The 23,145-nt window shown below is 36.0% G+C and overlaps 1 protein-coding gene across 1 annotated transcript in view; it reads left to right on the plus strand.

Moving 5' to 3' along the window:
• LOC126298707 (DNA fragmentation factor subunit beta) overlaps positions 1–23,145 on the plus strand; it is a 146,513-nt gene that overhangs the window by 104,385 nt on the left and 18,983 nt on the right. Inside the window, exons 3-4 of the mRNA XM_049990133.1 lie at positions 3,837–3,960; positions 14,073–14,285. Of these exons, the coding sequence (XP_049846090.1) occupies positions 3,837–3,960; positions 14,073–14,285 (337 nt within the window). The remainder of the gene's footprint in view (positions 1–3,836; positions 3,961–14,072; positions 14,286–23,145) is intronic.

Here is a 23,145-nt window from a genome sequence, read left to right on the forward strand (position 1 = left end):
CATTATAGAATCTACAAAAACTGCTGAGTGGCCATTTACATAAGGGTAAAAGAGAAAAAAATCATACCAAAGGCACATGCTGCAATGGTTTCTGTTGCACTGTAAACAGACTGAAGATAGAGATCACGGTTTTGTAGTCAGATTGAAATCCCCTCTTTGTCTATTAATGCGTGTTTACATTTGTGAAAGAAATATGTACTTCAGCACAAATTTTATAGTTGCACTCACTAGAGAAATGTGATACGATTTTTCTAACTGGTTTTAAGGAAGTTTTCCAAATTTAAAGATGGTTCATAGACATATGATGATGTTGATTGACTATACAAGGAAAGTACTGGCTCGGAGTATTTATGATGTATACTACACCAGTGTAGAAAATGAGGAAAAATAATTAATTAGTTGCATTTGTGTTCCTTAGTAAAAATCAGTATGAGGTGCTTGAAGGTGTGTAGGTGGTGGTATGTTTGTCATGATGTGTAGCTGTTAAAGCACTGTTATCCTGTAGCATGATGGATTGGAGATGATGAGACATAGCAGTTGGATACTACAGCCGGGCACCAGGCACTAGTGGGATGCCAGGAAGGCAGTGTGTGTGTTACGTGAGCAGACCACCATAGATGTTCAAATACATATTAGTGGAGATTTTTTTTCTGTCCATTTCATGTTTTATGTGGTTCCTTTCTTCTTGGAAAATCCAATCTATATATTTCATAGTGGTGAACATTCTTGGTTGGTAACTTATCTTTCTTTTGTAAAGTTCAAAAAGTTCATTCTTTTAAATAGTTTAATTATGTACAAAATCGACTATTTTTGAATCTTATTCAGTATTGTGGGCAACCAGTCACATAATGCTGAGTTCCTTCATTATTTGTGACTGCTCTAAGGAAAGGCGAAGGACCCTATGGATACTTGAGTAGAAATAAGCACGTTTATGCCACAGAGGATGACAAGATTAGGCATTTATAATAATGTTGGTACATGCTGGATTCCTGAATATTTGAAAGGTTTACTTGCGATTTTTCTTGCATATAGTGAAATCACAAACATTTTTTTGTCCTTGTTCTGTTGTCCAAATTATGACTTAGTCTTAATTTTTGTTAATAAACTAAACATTTTCTTAGTTTCATCTTCAATCTGTGACTTTGAAATAATTATAGAATTTTCTACTTTTCTTTTGTAACTACTATCTATCAGGTCAGACTTTTGTCTGGAGAGGGCTTTTTCTAGGTTTTTAATGAAAAATCTTGGTAAAGTTCCCCACAAGATAATTTTCCATGACAAGCCCTTTTTTCGTCTGTATTAATTGCTAGTGAACCCAGCAATGCTTTGCAATAGCTACATATGTATGGGAATTATATATATGTTCTGCTCTCCCCTCCTCTCTCTGTCCACCTTCTCTTCTCCGCATCTATCTCTACCACCTCCTCCCTCCTCTCATCTGTGTCCATCTCCTCCTTTCTCCTCTGTATGTCCATTTGCCTCCCCCTTTTTGTCCATTTCTCTTCCTCCCTCTTCCTGACCTTGAGCAGTCGCCTCTTAAAATAAATGGGTAAATCAGTTGGGATTATTTGTATATGGGGTATGATAAATATCTCCTGCTGTTGGATCTGTGAGGATAGTAGCTTCAATGACAGTATTTAACATAGTTTTAATCTATGAACAGGTAGGATTAAAAGGTTTTGGACAATCCAGGTTCTGTAGAAGTATTCTAATCATAAGACAGTAAGACATAAATCCAACTTTCCCGTTTTCTGTTAAAGCTGAGTGTGAGGAAGGAGAAAAATAGCACATAGTTTTGTATACAATTTTTGTTTGAAATTGTATATAAGGAGAAAGAATGTATGTGGGAGAAACAATTTGTCTAATGGTTGAAGTGCTCTCCTATCAAAATTAAAACCGACAGTAAGAAAGAAAATGTAGTTGCACAGTTTCACAGCACAGCATTTTCTTTATTATAGTCAGTTTTAAAAGAATACCTGTACTTTGTTGGTAAAACAAACACAGCTTTTGTCTGTCTGGACATTTACTAGAATATTGTTTAAAAATTTCAAGTAAATCAGTTAATAAATTTGTGAGGTGGTCGGTAGCAACATTTCTCCCTTATGTAGTATTCATGGTGATTCTTGTTAATATTTGAAAACCCCCAAAGTGATGTGAATGATGCTGAGACAAGTAATTTAATGTAAGGCACATGGGGCTGCAAACGTTGAGAAATATCTGGAAAGTGGGTGACAAATGTTGAACATGTGACATTACTGGATGACATACCTTGCCTCGTGCAGTAATTCAGCTTATTGGTCTATCACACCTGATCATCCCAACTCAAGTCAAGTATTTACATCAGTGTGGCTGCGGGCCTATGTGCATGGCTATAGCTTGAGAGGATCAGAGTTCAAATCTTCCATGTGGCAGGAAGTATTTTGTTAAAATTTGGGTTAGACTATTATGTGTTTGCATAAGGTAATGAGCCCGGTGGTTTATTGTAAACTACAGTGCAACAAAAAGTTACCATATTGCATCACAAGTAAATGAGTATAAGCTTTCTAATTGCATTGCTACCAGTAAATGACCTAAGTTTTGTTTACTAAATAAATTCTGTAAACAAAAAGAAAATGAGACTAAAGGAAAGAAACACAAACTAAGAACAGATTTTGCTTGGTTACAGCAAGGACAATAATTTTGTGACTTTTATGTTTACAACATATCACATTTATAAAGATGTTTGAAAAAAAGGGTAGCCTAGCAGTGCAATGTGCAGCTCTGCCCTCTACCAGTGAAGTTAGGATCAACAAGCCCAACTGTTGCACATGCATCATCTGGTGGTCTCACATGTTCAACATGTGTCATCCACTTTTCAGGTATTTCCTGACATTTGCGGCCCCATGTGTCATGTATTAAAGTAATTGTCTCATGTCATTTCTGTCACTTCATGTAAAAATTTGAAGAAAGTGAGTCAAGAATTTTTGGGGATCTTTTCTAACAACTTTGCCCATTTAAGCAGTACATATATGTTTATATATTGTGTATATTTAAAAAAAAAATGTAGCGTATGTAAGTAGCTGGCCACTTCCCTGTCTGCATCTCTAGACATTGCAGTCTGCTGTATTTGTGAGAGGCTGGAAGGATTGTCCCCCAATATGTAGTGGTCAACCAGTTATGTTGAACCTACTATCATCCATTTGGATTCATGTGATGCTTGAGAAACTGTGGACTCATACTTTCTACTTCCCTGCATCATTTACTCATAGACAAGGGATGTTTCGTCCTGTCCATGTTGCAACTTTGTCATGATTCACCATATCTAATGTGATGATATGGCTTCTAGGCTACAAAACCTCTTGTTAAATAAATTGTTTACAAGAGCAGCCAAGTGGTTATTATTCAAGATATTATTAAATTTTATAATCATGTTTCTTTGAAGAAATGAAATGTGTGTGCAAGTACATATATGTAAATGAACATTTTCTTTGCTGTTTTAATGATTCTGAATGATCAGCTTGTTATTTTATGTGTAAAAACTGTGTTAAGAACGTAATTTCATTTTTCAAAAAGTGAGTAGTGCATTTTATTTGCTGAAAAAAGTAAATTACAATGGTACAAGTAATAAAAGAAGTTACCTAATGGTTCTGGTTGCAATATAGTTGTGATTAATTATGTCTCAGAATGTATTATATATTTTACCCTCATGATTCTGTTACGTACCATGTACATTAATGAGTTTTCATGTTGAAGTTAGTTTTCATTTGACACCTAACTTTTTGCTCACATAGTCAATCCCAAATTCATGTATAGTGTGCCAAAAGTTTGGGTAGTTCTAAATGCAAAACTCTTTCCAGATTGATGAGGATGTGACAGTCCAGCTAGAAGATGGTACAATTGTTGATGATGAAGACTTCTTTCAGACCGTTAAGGAGCAGTCACTTCTTATTTTACTTAAAGACGGAGAAGATGCCATCACAGGTATAAATGAGTTCTACCTTTATTGTATGTATCATGAATTATGTAAACCAGTATGTGATTTGGTTCAAATCTGGAAAATAGCTAGGACACACTACTTTATTAAGGAATAAAATTTTATAACTTTTGAGAAATTTATATGAGAAACACATTTTCCTTTTCTGTGTAAGTAACATGTCTATGGAGAGTCATCTACCTATAATACAGTGAAACCTCTTTATAACGTTCCTCCATATAATGTTTTCCTCTATGTTATATCTGTTTTTTCGGTTCCGACTAAAAGCCCATATAAACAATGTTAAATTTTCCTCTTTACTGCGTTTCCTCTATATTACAATTTCCTCCATGTAACGCTCATATTTTTGGAACCCTGGTCAATTATTTACCTCTTTATAATTTTTAAATGACTGGATGTAGACGCATCATTTTCCGTTCTGTGGATTCACAGTTTGCACCAGGTCGGAAAGCCCACACTCATTGTATTTCATATGTCAGCGGCAGAACCTGGTCACGTGAGATGTGACGCACATTCTGCTTGAGATCTTTTTGGCACCATTTACTTTCACCCAGCCACTTACCAGGCCCCATGTTTTAATTACAAAAAACTAATCATTTGATACATTGATCATTTGCAATGAACATCATATTACAGTGTTGTGAAAGTTTAAAATGTCATCTATGGCACCATTTGTCAAAGCTGATTAGTGGTACCCCGATCTTCAGTAATGCCCTATAATTATTATTTGGAAGCCTTCCTCTTTATAGTGTTTTCATCTACACAGTGTTCAGAATTTGTGGTCCCTTGAAAAACGTTATATAGAGGTTTCACTGTATATACTATTAATTGAAGCCAATTCTTTTTGTAGATATCTAATACTTTTTCATAATGAATTTAGCTTGTTCTTCAGGAAGATTATTTTTCTTCTGAAAGAATTGGGTGTGTGATCAGCATTTTGTGGAGAAGAGCTTGTAGAGATAATTAATTACATGTTGTTTCTTTTTTGTGGAGGTGCTCTCTGCACACTGTTGTGCAGAGATGTATGTTTTTTGTATGCACCAACATTATTCTGAGGTTTTCTTTATGTTGTTATTGACCACATATTTTACTATTTGTGTTATATTTAGTTTTGTAAATATATTATTGAAGCTACAGTCGAATGAAAAACTTAGCTCCATTCACTGCTCATTCTGATGATGCTGGTCATGTGGTTGAGAATGTCAATTCAGTAGAGAACTTCATTCAGCAGAAAAATAGTTTGCTTGAAGTTGATGATCTGTCTCTATGGCATGTAAGTGGTGATAAATATTTTTAGACACCTCCTTATTTTGAAAGTTATATATTTCACTGTCTCAGGTTGCCAAAAAGCAACTGGGACTTTACTTGAAAGTGTCTACTTCACCAAGAAGAATTGCCCACTTAGCATGGTCATGATAATTAGTCAAGATGCGATGGCACAGAGGTGTCTCAGAAACCTAAGACATGGCAAACGGATAGTTAATTGAAGTAGAAGGTTCCAGAATTCAACATACAGCAGCATACTTCTTCAAGCATATCAGGTCAGTCATGAAGTATCTTGAATGATACAGAATAAATTATTATGCAATATGGCACAAAAATTCTGCTGGAGAAGGAAAAAAGCAAGCTAAGATTTTCATAAGGTTACACTGAAGACATTCAGGTCTTTGAACACAACTGTTGGAGCTTTACCTCTATTATTCCAAAGCACTTGCCGGGTGTAAAATTCTTTTAGTAATGTTTAGTTTTGTGTTTTCCTGTTGCTTATTATTGTATGACATCCTTGTTTTTATCTGGGGCAGTTTACTTTTTTGTATGATTTTTGTAAAGGCTTACTAAATCCCCGTAAGTTTAGCAAAAGGCATTTAACCCCCGATTCCTGAATCCTACATACATCACTAAAATATTTTTTTTTCTACTGTGAGTGGTAGCATTGAGATAGCCAAGAATAGAAATCCCTATTGCATGACTACAGATAGATTAGAATTCCCATAGCTTTATTTCTAGTTATTATCTCCCCCTCCCCCCCCCCCCCCCCTCCCTTTTTCTCTGTCTCATTCTTTCACTTTTTCTTCCTTCATCTGTACCTCTGTCTTTCTTCATCCTTTGTCTTTTCCTTGTCTCTTTATCTTCTGCTGACTTTGCTATATGCATTGCTCCTCTGTTAGATTTGTTAGACAGCTTTCACACACAATCGTGGTGTTCTTTGTTTAATTGTACACACTGCTCTCAACATAGCCTATGTTACATCTCTCTGAGCTAGGTGCATTTAAGACACTCAGCTATTTAGATAAAACAAGATCTAATCATGCTTCTGGCAATCATCATGTAGATTTTCCATAACTTCTCGAAGTTATCTCACTTAAATATAAGAACTGTTCCTTAAATGAGTCTATCAGCTATTTTCTTCCATGTTCTCTTGTTTTGACCTAATGCTCTGTCTCCAAATGGCATTAACTTAAATAGGACATAAAACTTTTAACTACCTGGCCTCTACAGAGCAATGCAGTTTCATAGTCAAATGTTTTAAAATACAAGTTGAAAATCATTTTTAAATTCGGTCAGGCAAATATAGAATTGGTTCTTTATGTAAGCACTTGATTATTTTCATCCAAAATTACTCATCAGGACTGAGGGCGTGCTTCATCTGTTATTGATCTCTTTGTTGAGAGGAAGCAAAATAATAAGAAAACAAGGAGGACCATCTGCACACATTTTTGTGCTGTTAGTTGTTGAAGCATTTTTTTTCTTTTTTTTCTTTTAATTCACCTATTTGCTCTTCTCATGTCTTTCTTATGGTAATCATAATCTCCCTCAAGGGACCAAGATTTCAATTATGCATATAGTCTGTGGCATATCTTATACTTTTTAGTCTGTCTTCACTCTTTAAGTTATTACATTAACAATTCTCCTGTCCTCTCCCCTTGTCAATTGATTGCCACACATTTAACGTGACCATTAGCATGTGTTATCATTTTTTACCTGCTGTTGATGTGTATTCATCTCTGCATTATGTATGCAGTGTTTAAGTGAAAATGAAGTTCATTTTCATCTGTGTTGTTTCATGGTAATCTGTTGTATGTAAAAGCAAAACTAACCTACAACACTAGCCCTGTTCATCATGTTTACTGTAAGTGCAATGGTTTTTTAATACCTGTAGTTAGATACTTAAATTGCCTCTAAGCACTTCTTAGTGTCATTGGCCAGAAAGAGAGTAACTGCATGTACTGTGTGTGTATCTCATTGAGAAGCATTCTTCCAAACTGCTGCAGAAGAGTACTGCAATTGCCTATGTTACAAATGTTAACATGTTCTAGGATGGTGATGTTGTACTTACATAAACACATTTCCTAGGATTATGTGATAAAGGGCTCAGGATCAAGAGATTTTTATGTTAATAATCACAACTGAACACACTTGATTTCATCTTGATGTGTGTTAATTCCAAGATTATTCTTTCATTTGGGTTTATCACTCATTATGTTGTTTTCACAGAAGTGAGTACCATGCATCCCTTTCCATTAACATCTGAGCCAGCAGCCCATCTTTAGTCAACACAGAAGTGGCTTGTGTGGATTTGTGTACCTTGGCATTCCTTATATATTTGAAGAAATACTTCAGAGCCATTATCACATTTAAATATTTATTTTGAACTGAACACAGGTTTCAACAGCACTTATCTGTCATCTTCGGATCTGCAACAAGACATACACACACATTGCATTTGTAAACATATTTTCGGTGTCAAGGTAGAAATGAAATATATAAGTATAATGGTTTACATAATGTTAACATACCTCATCTTTTCCAAAATTATTCCATATATTTTGACAATGTTTAAAAATTTTAATAGGTTGGAAATGCAGGCTCTACCAGCAAGCAGATCACAACCAATCAGTATGTCATCCACTAAAGTAGTAACATCAGTGTACAATCAGAACATCCTGACATAACATTTCAACTTGTGTAATATAATTATCCAATGAACAATCTCTAAGACTATATGTTACTTAATGTGTATATGACATCGTACAAATTGTAAATTTCATTTATCTTCATATGATATTATGATAGGACTTTACACGACTCTCATGTTTCCTCTTTTATCTGTATATTTATTTTTAAAAGTTCCAAACTTCACATCTGAAAACCTCTTTTAAAAATGAGACAGTCCAAATACGACATGAAAATTTCCTTGTTGATAAGTTGTGTCAGAGATTTCTGGACCAATATATAAATGAGAAAACATGAGATTCATGTAAAATCCTATGGTAAGATCATATTAAGAAAAAAATTTTTACATACTGTATGATGCCATCTAGGTATTACGTGACACGTAGTCTTGGAGGTTGTTAATTGTCAGTGAAGTGTTATGGCAGGATGTTGCGCTTGAACACTGATGTTATTGCTTTAGTGGTTTGTGATTTTGTGATGCAAGGTAGCATAATAAAAAATTATGATGTCACACTTAAATAACATACGCAAAAATGGGTGAATTGTCGAGAACAAGAAGCTTTAGAAATAAAATAAAGAAATCATGAGAATAAAAATTTGCCTGCCTTATACTATAGTAGTATTTTTTTTTTAATTTGTACAGAACTTGCAATGTGCAGTGACAAACACATGTAAAAAATTAAAAAAACTTTATTGGATTGCTTTTAGATAAATATGACGTACCTCATAGCATAAAATTTTTTAGCAGTGTGTTACTTAAATAATGATATTGCTCCTTTATGAAAACTTGTATATTGAAATCTATTAGTACTGTACAATCTTTATGGAACATGTGCAATTTTCTTTAACTCTAGATGTGGAGTGTTTTTAATCACTCTACAAATTTCTAATAAACAAATTGTGTAATTATTTAATTTAAATGCAAACAGTAACATCTATTACCATGCTGCCATGTAGTGGACATAAGAGGTAGCTTTTCTGTCACAATCCCCAACTCAGTAGACCTTCAGACAAGCATTTGTGTGGTCGCATGTGATCGGTGAAAGTTGCAGGACAACAAGTTTGTAAATACTATTTTTGTTAATGATATGCTGATTGGTTGAGATTTACCACCTGGTAGTGCTTACATTTCTGAATTATTTAAATTTTTCAACAGTGTCAAAATATTTGGCATAATTTTGGAAAAGATGAGGTATGTTAACAATATGTAAAATATTATACTTATCTAATGGCATAGAAAATATGTTTACAAATGCAGTGTGTGTGTGTGTGTGTGTGTGTGTGTGTGGTATTGTATTGCATTGCATTGCATTGCATTGCAGATACAAAGAAGACAGAAAAATGCTGTTGAAACTGGTCATCAATTCAAAATAAATATTTAAAGTGATCTTGGTTCTGAAGTATGTCTTCAACTACTGCGATCTGTAAATCACTCCTTGTTCAGGTCTGTAATATATTCTGCATCTGTTACTTCCCATATGTTGTAATTTATGTGCCGAGTAGATTTACCTGTGATTTATTATAGAAGTTTAAAAAAATGAACTTCCATTTTTCTTCTAAAGATTTAATAACAGTTTTAGAAAGAAACAGAAATCATTAATTTGTGGAATTAGTCCATCCCCAGAAGACAGTGAAAGAAATTGAAGGAGAAAGCAGGTATTAGAGCTAAGGGTCTAATAGGAATGGAAGGTCATACCTGGCAAGGGAGACAGCGCGACTGGCTTTCGTATAGTCACACCGTGTCCTGCAAATGACAAGACCGACAAAGCCCTGGGAAGTCAGTGAGACACTGATGAGAGGTTAAAGATGGTCAGTGATAGTAGAATGTGGGGGAGGGGGCCATGAAAAAGCAGTAATTAAATACAATCCTAACTTCCACAATTCTCCTCTGTTGCAGTGTGATCCGTGCTTCTGTTCCTTTCTTCATGCTCTTTTTCTCCTTCTCTATTATTTCCTCATTTACAGTACTGCCCTACTTTTTTCAAATTTGTACTTTCTTCTCCTCCTTCCCATCCCATCTTTATCTATATTCTGTCCTCTTTCTGTGTTGTTTTCAGCTTCACTAAGGCTGTTTGCCTTTCCTCTGCTAGATTACTCCTGTGTGGTATGGCATGTTTGCCAGATAGGATTGACGGAGAACATAAAAAAAAAAAAAAAAAATTGAAAGGCGGCAGTTCACTTTGTATTATCATGATGTAGGGGAGAGAGATCAGAGGTATGATACACATATTGATGTGGAAATCATTAAAACAAAGGTGTTTTCCATTGCAGTGAGATCTTTCCATGAAATTTCAGTCACCAACATTCTCCTCCAAATATGAAAATATTTTGTTGACTCATCTACATAGAGAGAAACAGTCATTGTAATAAAAGAAGAGGTCGACAGGAAGATTTAAGTGTCCATTTTTCCTGTGCACTGTTTGAGAGTGAAATAGAAGAGAACTAGAGCTAAATTGGTTTGATGAACCCTCTGTTCGGTACTTCGGTATGAATTGCAGAGCAGTCATGTAGATGTAGATGTAGGTGTAGAATTTCTCTGGATTTCAGGTGTCAAACTGTTGGACTTCTCTTTGCATGTGAAGTGTCATATAAAGGTCTGTTACCTTTTCTGTCAAATCCTCATAATTCTTTTGTTGTAGTTGTCTGTTAAATTAGCACACTCCTACATCTGTCTTTATTATGTTTAGTTGTGCTTGTGGCTCTGGTCTTTGCTTGTACAATTATGACTACTTGTATTGTCCAATGTAATACAGCAGTATAGGTAAAACATAGATACGCTAAGAAACTACCCATTAACTTATGTGGGTCCTCTTCATAGTTTCCTTTTCTGTTTCACTTCCAACATTTCTCTCTTTAACTCCTTCTCTCATTTTGTTTATTATTGTGTCAAACTACATGTCTTAGTTCAGATTAATTGACAGGAATGTCAAGAACATTATCATATTAATTGAGACACACACACACACACACACACACACACACACACACACACACACACACACACACAGAGAGAGAGAGAGAGAGAGAGAGAGAGAGAGAGAGAGAGAGAGAGAGAGAGAGAGAGAGGTGAGTGTTACGATGGAAATGAAAGGTTTTAGCACTGTTACATGGTGAAAGATTTATCAGCATTATTCGACACAGTTGAAGTTGTTAGTGAAGGTGAGTTCAAGGGTAGAGAACTTATATATGCTAACTGATTCAGTACTGTGAAGCTCTTAACCACCAATTACCACAGTGATCAACCCAAGAACATATTCTTGATGACTGTGGATCTCTTGCCTGAAGTTAGTGCCCTCTGACTTACACTTCTAGGGACTGTTTTACTTCCATAATACTATACAGAGTGCTTCTGTAAGAACATGCAAAAAAGTAACAGGACATAGAGAATGCTCCACTGAACAATTTTAATTAGAGAACCTTATCGAGATATGGAAGTAAATTTGCCTATTGCTTTGTCTAGCATTACTGTTTTCTAGCTTATTTACAACTAACATGCCTACAAGTTTACACGTACTGTGCTGTTTACTTACATGTACATTCTTTATTTCCTGCAAGGGAAGGACGACGACCACCCTGATTACTGGGATCTAATGTTTCAGGTTTTGTTTACTTTATTTGTCTATATGATGGCTCTGTTATACGGTATTTACATTGTCCCCTTCACTGTTTGTGAGAGTATGTGGATATAACATGATGTTGTACCACCTCACTTCAGTGTGGATGTCCACAGTCATCTCAGTGCTGTTTTTCCTGGATGCTGGATTGGAAGTGGAGGTCCTATTCCATGGCTTGCAAGGTTACCTGACCCACACCCACTTCATTATTTCCTATGTGTATGAGACCCCAATGGATATGGAGATGGAATTAGTTGCCAGAATTGTAGCTGCCTGTGATGGGATTTGTACACACCAGGGATATTTGTCAGGGTGTGTCAGGATCTTGTTTGCCAATGTCTTGCTTGCACTGAGGTTGATGGCCATCAATTTCAGCACATTTTGTAAGATACAGTACAAATGGTATGTTCATTGTATCAGTGATGGTATTTGCAGTTAACTGTAACTAACATAAATAAAATAGTACACAGTAATGTGATTTTATTCCTATCTCCTCAGGTTGGCTTCTCTGACCCCAGGTTCTCTACGTCTAATTCTTCAGTGGAGCATCCTCTATGCGTTGTTAAATGTTTACATGCTCTTACAGAAGCACCATGAATGCAGTGGGTTGCTATCACCATTAAGCCATAAAGTAGAGCCGTGTCTCCTCATGAAATGTAATAATTGTAGTTTCCCTTTCCCTTCAGATGTTCTGCTGTACCAACACGGCATGGCCATGTTAATGATTTTTAAAGCCTGTATCAGTCTATTACATGGACTATGGTCCCTGCAACTACTGAATGGCTACTGCCTCTCTACAGAATCTGTATACACTATCTGATCAAAAGTATACAGACACCTATTAGGGGGCTTTAATATGGGATGTGTCCACCCTTCACCTTCATGAGTGCTTGAACTGTTCTGGGGACATATTCAGTGAATGTCTGAATATCTGGGGAGGAGTGGCAACCTATCCTTTCACAAGAGCCAAAACCAGAGAAGGCAGTGATGTAGGATGCCATAGTGTGGGGCAAATTTGATGTTCTAACTCATCCAAAATGTGTTTCATTGGTTTAATGTCAAATCTCTGAGCAGGTCAATCCTTTCCAGTATCGTAACTGTTCACAATCTATTGCCTCACAGATGCCGTGTTATGACAGGATGCACTGTCATGCAGTTGTCGACTGTTCAATGGCATCACTTTTTATACCATCCCAAGTGCCCCTTTAGCATTGACTACAGATACGTGTGGCTTATGTGGAGCTGCTGGACCATTGTACTCCATTCTTTTTAATACACTACACACACTCATTGTGCTAGTTGGGTTGCTCATAGCACTTTGGAACTCTCAAGCAATTCCTTCAACTGATATGCGATCTTTTACATCCACCCTCTGCAATACTTGACAGCCCCAGTCAGTTAGCATGTGAGATCTGCCTCATTCTGGTTTAGTTTTGTTTGTTTCTTCACATTTCCGCTTCACAGTCACATCACCAACAGCTGACTTGGGCATCTGTAGAAGAGTTGAAATGTCCCTGATGGATTTGTTACTCAGGTGGCATCCAATGAGTACTCCACTTTGGAAGTCACTGAGCCTTCCTGACTGACCCATTCTGCTGTTACTGCTTCGCCAATCACATCACAATACTCACCATCTCCTTTTACACTGACAGGTCTGCCTCTTGTGCCACCTAGTGGTAAATTCCACATTACATTGGGATGTCCAGATACTTTTGATCAGACAGTGTACTAGTTCTCTCTCTCTCTCTCTCTCTCTCTCTCTCTCTCTCTCTCATTTCTTTGGTTGTGGTTGTACCTGCAGTACTGCTGGCTATATCACTGAGGTGAAAAAAGTGGATGTGTGAAGTGTGAGACAAGTTTCTGGACAATCTCGTATGTTAGTTTTACTAATGATAATCATTTTCTGATGTGGAAGTATAATTCTGCAAGGAAAAAACAAAAATTACTACACATGGAGGCATAATCATACCATGAGTTTTAGATATGTAATATTTTTTATTACTTTATACGTCTAACTTTTGCTTTATATTACTGTAAATAATAAGTGTACTAAATTTCATCCCAGCAACATAGTTACAGTTTCAATCTGATGATTATTGACAGTATGATCAGTGGCAAACTTGTAGTGCTGACCAGGACCTCCTGGTAAAGTATCATACTTCCTTGTAGAAAGCCATTTCTGTTAATTAATATTGTCATCTGAAATATGGCAACATGTTCACCATTCTGGAATTTTCATTTAAATTACCAAAAAATTGATACATACATATATCATTATTCCTGTTAATTTTATTCAAATAATACCTAATTAAATCAGAAAAAATCAGACATCATAAATTCATATAACATTCATTCAGACTAGTTTGAATTGAATTTGGGAAAGTTATTTTATTTGCTAATGTATACACAAGAAAGTGTGAATTTACATTAGTATTGATGTAGAGCCAATGATTCTATATATTAAGATCCTAAGTGACTCATAGGTTTATAGAAAAAAAGAGATCATAACTTGTGCCACCATTGTGTTACAGGGGCAGAGCTACTGTACAGTGCATTGAAGATGGTAAATATTGAGTTATTACAAGTAGGTGACTTAGCAGAGCAGTTTTTGTCAGAAAACCTTAAGGAAAAAATGCATGTCCTGACATCAGCTGTTGAAAAAGCCAGAAAAATGCAGACCGCAAAAGAACGAAAGGAGAAAGTGGTGAAAAGTCATCGAAAAGATGACCCTGATTGGTTCGTAGGTGGGTATTAACTGAATGTCAGGGTATCTGATTGACACACTAGAATTTCTTATTCTTTCTTGTGCTTACCTAGTCAAATATGGTGAGTCAAGTGTTTCATATAAATTTCATTTCAAATTGGCTTCAAACTGTGTATCAAATGGTGTTTATTTTGCTGAGGCAAATTCCCTGTGTGAATAAGAAATGCTAATTTCTTCTAGCGTAAATTAATTCGTTATAAACAGCATTGTGACTGTCTGCTTATGAAAGAATATTAAGATTTTTATTTGAATTCACAAGTCATTTGGTTGTAGTTATTGCAGACAGATTGTAAAGAAATATCAAATCCTTTGTTTCACTGTAATCCAAAGTCTTTGTGATAATTAGATACACCAAATCTTAAAGTCAGAAGATAAATATGTTTCGTAAAATACTGCTGCTTGTAAATTATTTTTTGGATACTTACTACATTAGATAGATTATAACAAGCAGAATAGAACATATACATGGTGCTTGAAACCCACATACAGGCATTTTTTCTTGGGAATGATGCATCAGATCTTTTCTAGTCTAAAATGAGTTTAGACAAATCAATAAGGGTGAACAGAGTGGTGGCTTCATGTCGAAGCTACAGCAATATGGAAAAAATAAAGTATTTTCAGAATCTCAGGTGGGAAGATAGGAAAAATTAGTGCAATTGAAAACAGCCCTCAAAGCCGATAATTTGTTATTAAAAAGTAGTTCGGTATTTCATATCATTTTGGATAGATTACCAATATTAAATACTAAAATGAGGAAAAAGTATTTCAGTACCCTTCTTAATAGAAGATAATATGAAAAACATTTCCCAAATGTTGTTTCAAATGAACCAGTGCTTCAAATGTTAATAAAGAGTATGCTGCAGGAGACGTTCATTTGAATTTGCTTCTTTGACATTGTTTGATCAGGATCTGAAAACATTTTTGAACAGAGCTAATCTTTGAAGAATACCATTTATTGATTCATTTTTTATTTAGTCTTCTAAAATTACATTTTGTACAAAGATCCTACTCTAATGTAGGACAAGTCAATGAATACAGTATTATATGGGCAAAAAGAGAAGAAAAACAATCAATACCCTAAACAATATAAATACAAGCTACACAATATTGCATTCTAGGTCCCAAAACAAAACAAAAAAACAGTATTGCCAACAATATACGTATGAGATACACAATATTATGTACATTGGCATACAAATTACATCATTTACAATATAATACATCTTTTACAAATGTTATAGATCTATAAATTCATTTAAATTATTTTTTATATTCACTGTCAGCTTGTTATTTCAGCCTGGATAACTCCTTTTTGTACTATATTGAGAGTTGCTGAGTCTTTGTAAAGGCTTTGCTTCTGTCATATGTTATTATTGTAAATACCATAGTTTGCTTGGAAAAGTTTTTTTGTCGTTGTTTACAAATATCATCAATAAGTAGGGTGTGCTGACTTGCAAGTGTCAGTATCCCAAGTGTCTTGAATAGGTGCCTACAGAGTGTCTGATTTGGAACATCACAGATCAACCTCACATTTTGTTTTTGTATTTTAAAAAACTTTTCCCCCTTTTGAAGCATTTCCCCAGAATATTACCCCATTGGAAATCAGAGTGTTGAAATATGCAAAATATGACAGAATTATTGTTCCTCTGTCTCTATGTTGTATTATTAATAGTATATTGGTGGCACTCAGAGAATAATACTTTTAAAAAGTATTGTTTAAATTTTGTAGTATCTGATGAGTGCCATCAACATTTAAGAAATTGCCACAGTTATATGTTCTCCACATTTCCAGTAATGTGGACAAAGCTCAGTGGGAATTGTGTGACTGATCCTCTGCTAAATAGGTATTTACATTTTCATTTCAACCCCAAAGCAAATGTGGATCTCTGTACTGTAAAAGAATTGGTATCACCATTCCCAAACATATTAAACTTCAGCCATTCCCCAACAACTAACTTATGGTCTACATCTACATCTACATGGTTACTGTGCAATTCACACTTAAGTGCCTGGTAGAGAGTTCATCGAACCATTTTCATAGTACTTCTCTACCATTTCACTCTTGAATTGCGCATGGGAAAAAGGAACACCAAAATCTTTTTGTTCGAGCTCTGATTTCTCTTATTTTATTATGATGATCATTTCTCCCTACATAGGTGGGTGTCAACAAAATATTTTCACATTCGGAAGAGAAAGTTGGTGATTGAAATTTTGTAAATAGATCTTGCCGCAGTGAAAACCGCCTTTGTTTCAGTGACTGCCACCCAAACTTATGTATCATGTTAGTGAGACTCTCACCCCTGTTGCACAATAACACTAAACAAGCTGCCCTTGTTTGCGCTTTTTCTATGTCCTTTGTCAGTCGTACCTGGTAAGGATCCCATACCGCGCAGCAGTATTCCAGCAGAGGATGGACAAGTGTAATGTAGGCTGTCTCTTTAGTGGGTTTGTCACATCTTGTAAGTGTTCTGCCAGCAAAGCACAGTCTTTATTTTGGCTTCCCCACAATATTATCTATGTGGTCTTTCTAATTTAAGTTGCTTGTAACTGTAATTCCTAGGTATTTAGTCGAATTGACAGCCCTTAGATTTGTGCAATTTATAGTATACCCAACATTTTTCGGATTTCTTTCTGTACCCATGTGGATGACCTCACACTTTTCTTTGTTTAGTGCCAATTGCCACTTTCTGCACCATACAGAAATTCTCTCTAGATCATTTTGTAATTGGAACTGATCATCTGATGATTTTACTAGACGGTAAAGTACAGCGTCATCTGCAAACAATCTAAGGGGGCTGCTCAGATTATCACCTAGATCATTTATGTAAATCAGGAACAGCAGAGGGCCTGAGAGACTACATTGCGGGACACCAGATATCACTTCTGTTCTGCTCGATAATTTACCGTCTATCACTATGAACTGTGACCCCTATGAGAGGAAATCACAAATCCAGTCACACAACTGAGAGGATACTCCATATGCACGCAATTTGATTAATAGTCACTTATGAGGAATGGAATAAAAAAACATTCTGGATATCTAGAAATATCGAATTGATCTGAGATCCCTTGTCGACAGCACTCATTACTTCATGCGAATAAAGAGCTGCACAAGAATGATATTTCCTGAATCTGTGTCGGTTATGTATCAATAACTCATTTGGGGATAAAGAGTTGCACAAGAATGATATTTTCTGAAACTGTGTCGGTTATGTATCAATAATTCATTTTCTTCAAGCTGATTCATAATGTTCGAGTACAGTATATGCTCCAAAATCCTACTGCAAATTGAGGCCAGTGATATGGATCTGTAATTCAATGGGTTACTCCTATTTCCTTTCTTGAATATTGGTGTGACCTGTGCTATTTTTCAGTCTTTAGGAACAGACCTTTCGTCAAGTGAGTGGTTGTATATGATTGCTAAGAAAGGAGCTATTGTGTCTGTATACTCTGAAAGGAACCTGATTGGTATACCATCTGGACCGGAAGATTTGCGTTTCTTAAGTGATTTGAGTTGTTCTGCCGCAACACGTAAGATATCTACTTTTATGTCACTCATGCTAACAGCTGTTCTGGTTTCGAATTCTGGAATATTTACTTCATCTTCTTTCGTGAAGGAATTATGGAAAACTGTATTTAGTAACTCTGTTTTAGTGGCACCATCATAGGTAACATTTCCATCGCTATTGCGCAGTGACGGTATTGACTGTTTTTTGCCACTGGTGTACTTTACATATGACCAGAATCTCTTTGAGTATTTTACCATATTTTGAGACAATGTTTTATTGTGGAAACTATTAAAAGCATTTTGCTTTGGCGTCCGCACTATATTTCGAGCTTCCATGAAACTTAGCCAGTCTTGGGAACTTTCTGTTCTTCTGAATTTGGCATGCTTTTTTCATTGCTTCTGCAACAGTAGTCTCATGTGTTTAGTGTACCATGGTGGATCAGTCCCGTCTCTTACTAACTTATGCGGTATGAATCTATCTATTGCTGTTGATACTGTATCTTTGAATTCGAGCCTATCTGGTGTGGCAATGGAATGTTGTCTATGTTATGGACTTCTTGATGTGCTTTACTAAATGAAATGTTATATTTAAAATCCAATGGACAGTCAAATGAATATGATGCAGATGGAAAAATAGTAAGTGGACTATTCATTATTTCAAAAGTAATCACTGCAATTGTTAATACATTGATCCTACTGTGGGACAAGATGGTAAATTCCTTCATGGAAAAATGTTGGGGTTGCCTATGGAACCATGATTGTATCCAGCAAATCAACAGCCACAAATATCTTTCCTTGGGGCTCCAAACATGTGGAAACTGCATGGAGAGAGATGGGGAATTAACAGAGGCTGTGTAAGGGCTTCCACATGAAACATCCGCTGCCGTGTCAGGTTAATAAAAGGTGCCTATACAAAATATTAGATGACACTTAACATTTTTAATTTTTTTTGGCGGTTGGGGAAATTATCCACTTACTACATCCAAAAATTCATCTAATGAGTAGAAGGAGTTGCCATTAAGAAATTCTTTTAATTTCCTTTTAAATGCTATTTGGCTATCTGTCAGACTTTTGATGCTATTAGGTAAGTGACCAAAGACTTTTGTGGCACCATAATTTACCCCCTTCTGAGCCAAAGTTAGATTTAACCGTGAGCAATGAAGATCATCCCTTCTCCTAGTGTTGTTGCTATGTACACTATGTACAATTCGTTCGAATTGTTAATAACAAATTTCATAAGTGAATAAATATATTGTGAGGCTACAGTGAAGATCTCTAGCTCTTTAAATAAATGTCTGCAGGATGATCTTGGATGAGCTCCAGCAATTAATCTGATTACACGCTTTTGTGCAATGAACACTCTTTTACTCAATGATGAGTTACCCGAGAATATGATGCCATACAAAAGCAGAAATGAAAATAGGTGTGGTAGGCTAATTTACTCAGATGTATATCGCCAAAATTTGCAATGACCCTAGTAGCATAAGTAGCTGAACTCAAATGTTTCAGCAACCGAGCGAGGTGGCGCATTGGTTAGCACACTGGACTCACATTCGGGAGGACGACGGTTCTATCCCGTCTCCGGCCATCCTGATTTAGGTTTTCCATGATTTCCCTAAATCGTTTCAGGCGCATGCTGGGATGGTTCCTTTGAAAGGGCACGGCTGATTTCCTTCCCAATCCTTCCCTAACCCGAGCTAGCGCTCCGTCTCTAATGACCTCATTGTCGACGGGACGTTAAACACTAACCACCACCACCACCAAATGTTTCAGCAGATCCTCAGTGTGTGTTTTCCAGTTCAACCCCTCATCAATGCGTACACCTAGAAATTCTGAACATTCTACCTTACCTACCGCTTTCTGATCGAAGTCTGTATTTATTAATGGTGTCATTCCATTTACTGTGTGGAATAGTATATACTGTGTTTTGTCAAAGTTTAATGAGAGCCCATTTGCACAGAACCACTTAATGATTTTCTGAAAAACATTGTTTACAATTTCACCAGTTAATTCTTGTCTGTTGGATGTGATAGCTATACTTGTATTATTGGCAAAAAGTACCAGCTTTGCACCCTCGTGAATATAGAATGGCAAGTCATTAATATATATTAAGAACAGCAGAGGACCCAAGACCGAACCTTGCTGCACCCCATTCTTGATTGTCCCCAGTTTGAGAAATCACCAGTTTTTTGCATATTATGTGAACTGCTTACTTCAACTTTCTGCACTCTTCCAGTTAGGTATGATTTAAACCATTTGAGAACTGTCCTGTTCATAGCACAGTACTTGAGCTTATTTAGAAGTATTCCATGATTTACACAATCAAAAGCCTTTGATAGATAACAAAAAATCCCAACGGGTAACTTCCGGTTACTCGGAGCATTTGATAATTCATTAGTGAAAGTATATATAGTATTTTCTGTAGAAAAACCCTTCTGGAAACCAAACTGACATTTTGTTAAAACTTTATTTTTACACAGCTACTATGCAATACATTACTTTTTCAAGAATTTTGGATAAGGCAGTCAGAAGAGAGATTGGGCGGTAGTTGTTGACATCAGACATATCCCCTTTTTTATGCAGTGGTTTAACAATGACATACTTCAGTCTATCTGGGAAAATACCCTGCTTCAGAGAGCTGTTACATATGTGGCTAAGAATCCCACTTATTTCTTGGGAACAAGCTTTTATTATCCTGCTGGAAATGCCATCAATTCCATGTGACCTTTTTTTCTTGAGGGAGTTTATTATCTTCCTAATTTCAGAAGGAGAGGTGGATAGAATTTCAATTGTATCAAATGGTGTGGGTAAGGCCTCTTCCATTAACAACTTTGCTTCTTTTAATGAACATTTAGATCCTATTTTCTCTACAATATTTAAAAAATGATTATTCAAAATGTTTTCGACTTCCGGCTTGTTGTCTATCAAGTTTCCATTTGCTTTGATGGTGATACCATCCGTCATCCTGTACTCTTTCATCCTGTACTCTTGGTTGTCCTGTCTCCCTTGTAATAATATTCCAAATTGTTTTGATTTTGTTGCAAGGAGGTTTTAATCTCAGACATAATGCACATGCTTCTGAACTTTTTAATAACCTTTCTTAATGTAGCACAGTAGTTTTTATAATATTTGGCTGTTTCTGGGTCATTACTCTTTCTTTTTGTTAGATACAGTTCCCTTTTGTGGTTACAAGATATTTTTATTCCTTTAGTAATCCAAGGTTTTTTGCATGGTTTCTTATAATTAGATTTAACCACTTTCTTGGGAAAACCGTTTTCAGATTCTCTTACAAGTGTATCATGAAATAAGTTATATTTTAAATTAGCATCGGGATCCTTGTTCACCTCATCCCAATCTAACTGCTGAAGCTTTTCTCTGAAATTTCTAATTGTTGAGTCATTAATTGACTGCACAACTTTGGAGGGTAGTTTTGAATTATTGAATGGAGCTATGTCTTATACTGTAACTAGCTGAGCATCATGATCAGAAAGCCCATTCTCAACACGACAAGAATTTATGTTTTTAAACCTATCTTGGTCTATAAAAGTGTTATCTATCAATGTGCTGCTGTCCTTTACTACCCGAGTAGGAAAATTAATGACAGATGTCCAATTGAAAAAACCGAGCATGACTTCCAGGTCATTCTTCCTATTACACTCTTTCAGTGAATCAGCATTGAAGTCCCCTATCTGACAGGTAGCACAACAGGGCATCCAAGTTTTCCAGGAATAAATGAAAGTTTCCTGAAGGGGACCTATATACTGTTACAATTATAAAAGAGCCCTCCTTCAGTTTAAGTTGACCAGCACATGCCTCTATATGTTGCTCTAGACAAAAATTTTTTGTATCTAATCTTTCTACACAGTGATAACTTTTGACATATATGGCAACTCCTCCTCTCACCTTATTCTCTCTACTCATATGTGCAGCTAGTTTACCACTGATATTTACCTTTTCCATATCACACACAATGTGATGCTCAGACAGGCATAGTATATCCATTACATTATCAGATTCAATGTCATCTAAACAAACCAGGAGCTCATCTACTTTATTCTTCAATCCCGGAATATTTTGGTGATATATGGTAACATTATTTTTTACTTTACTTTTGTAAGAATCTACTTTTTTCTTTAATCCACTAATATTTTCGTTAAATATGGTAACATTATTATTTACTTTCATGTTGTGAGAATTTGTGAGTTTTGGACCTCTTTAGCACCTGCCTGCCAGAACTTTTCATTGGACACTGATATTGGTCTAAAAAAGAGGTACATCCATGAATACTAGTGTCCCCCCTTATGGATTTCACTAACAACCCTGCCAGTTTACCCTTCCCTTTTCTATTGAGGTGTAGGTTATGCCTTGTGAAATCCCCCCTATCAATAGCCTTGTCAGGAACCAATCCAATGTCTGACAGAGTGGCCACCCTACACAACTGATCAAACTCCATATTTACCCTCCTAACCATACTATAATCAGGCATGTATTCTGCCTTGAGTAAGTAGTTAATTAATAAGAATGCATTTGTTTTTCCTTTTAAAATTTTGGAATGAGTCTTGAAAGCTTCCATATTTGCAGTTTTTGTACATCTGGAGGCAGGTGCTAAACTAATCTTTAGTGAAGAATTTCATCAATTTCATACAAAGTGAATACAGTAAAATGGGAGTGGAACTGATTAGTTGCCTTCTAAGTGTGGTGGAGCAGCGACGCTGTGTTCCAGGCTGACAGGGACCACTTTTTAAAGGTGATTTAGTTGGGGGACAGTCTTTGGTTTATTGAGCAGCATAGTCTGCCTCCTTAGCTGAATAGTCAGTGTGTCTGATTGCCATGCAGTGGGCCTGGGTTTGATGCTTAGCCAAGTCAGAGATTTTCTCCACTCGGGGACTAGCTCTTGTGTTGTCCTCATCATTACATCAATATCATCAGCACGCAGGTTGCCCTGTATGGCATAAACTGAAAAGACTTGCAACTCTTCGGCCAAATTTTCTCCAGGTGTGGACTCCCAACCATCAATACCATGTTATCATTTCATTACATCTGGACAACATAAATATGCTGGCATCACAATCAAGAAATCAGGATGAGTAAGACACACAAGTCTGTCCTTTACACATCCTAACAGTCATATGTCTGATACTTTTCTGTGTGTTTGGACGTTTATATCTTTGTAAACAACTTTCCTTCATGCTCTTTGCTGTACTGCATCATCTCTAATCACCTTTAGATGTAAACAGGGACTTTGAACAAACTGAAACAGAGTCTGCAGTTGGTTTCTTTTGCTTATGGAAATAACTGTGTGTATGTTCAAGACTTCTTGTGAAATTCTAAT

Source organism: Schistocerca gregaria, chromosome X (assembly GCF_023897955.1).
Source record: "Schistocerca gregaria isolate iqSchGreg1 chromosome X, iqSchGreg1.2, whole genome shotgun sequence".
Taxonomy (NCBI): domain Eukaryota; kingdom Metazoa; phylum Arthropoda; class Insecta; order Orthoptera; family Acrididae; genus Schistocerca; species Schistocerca gregaria.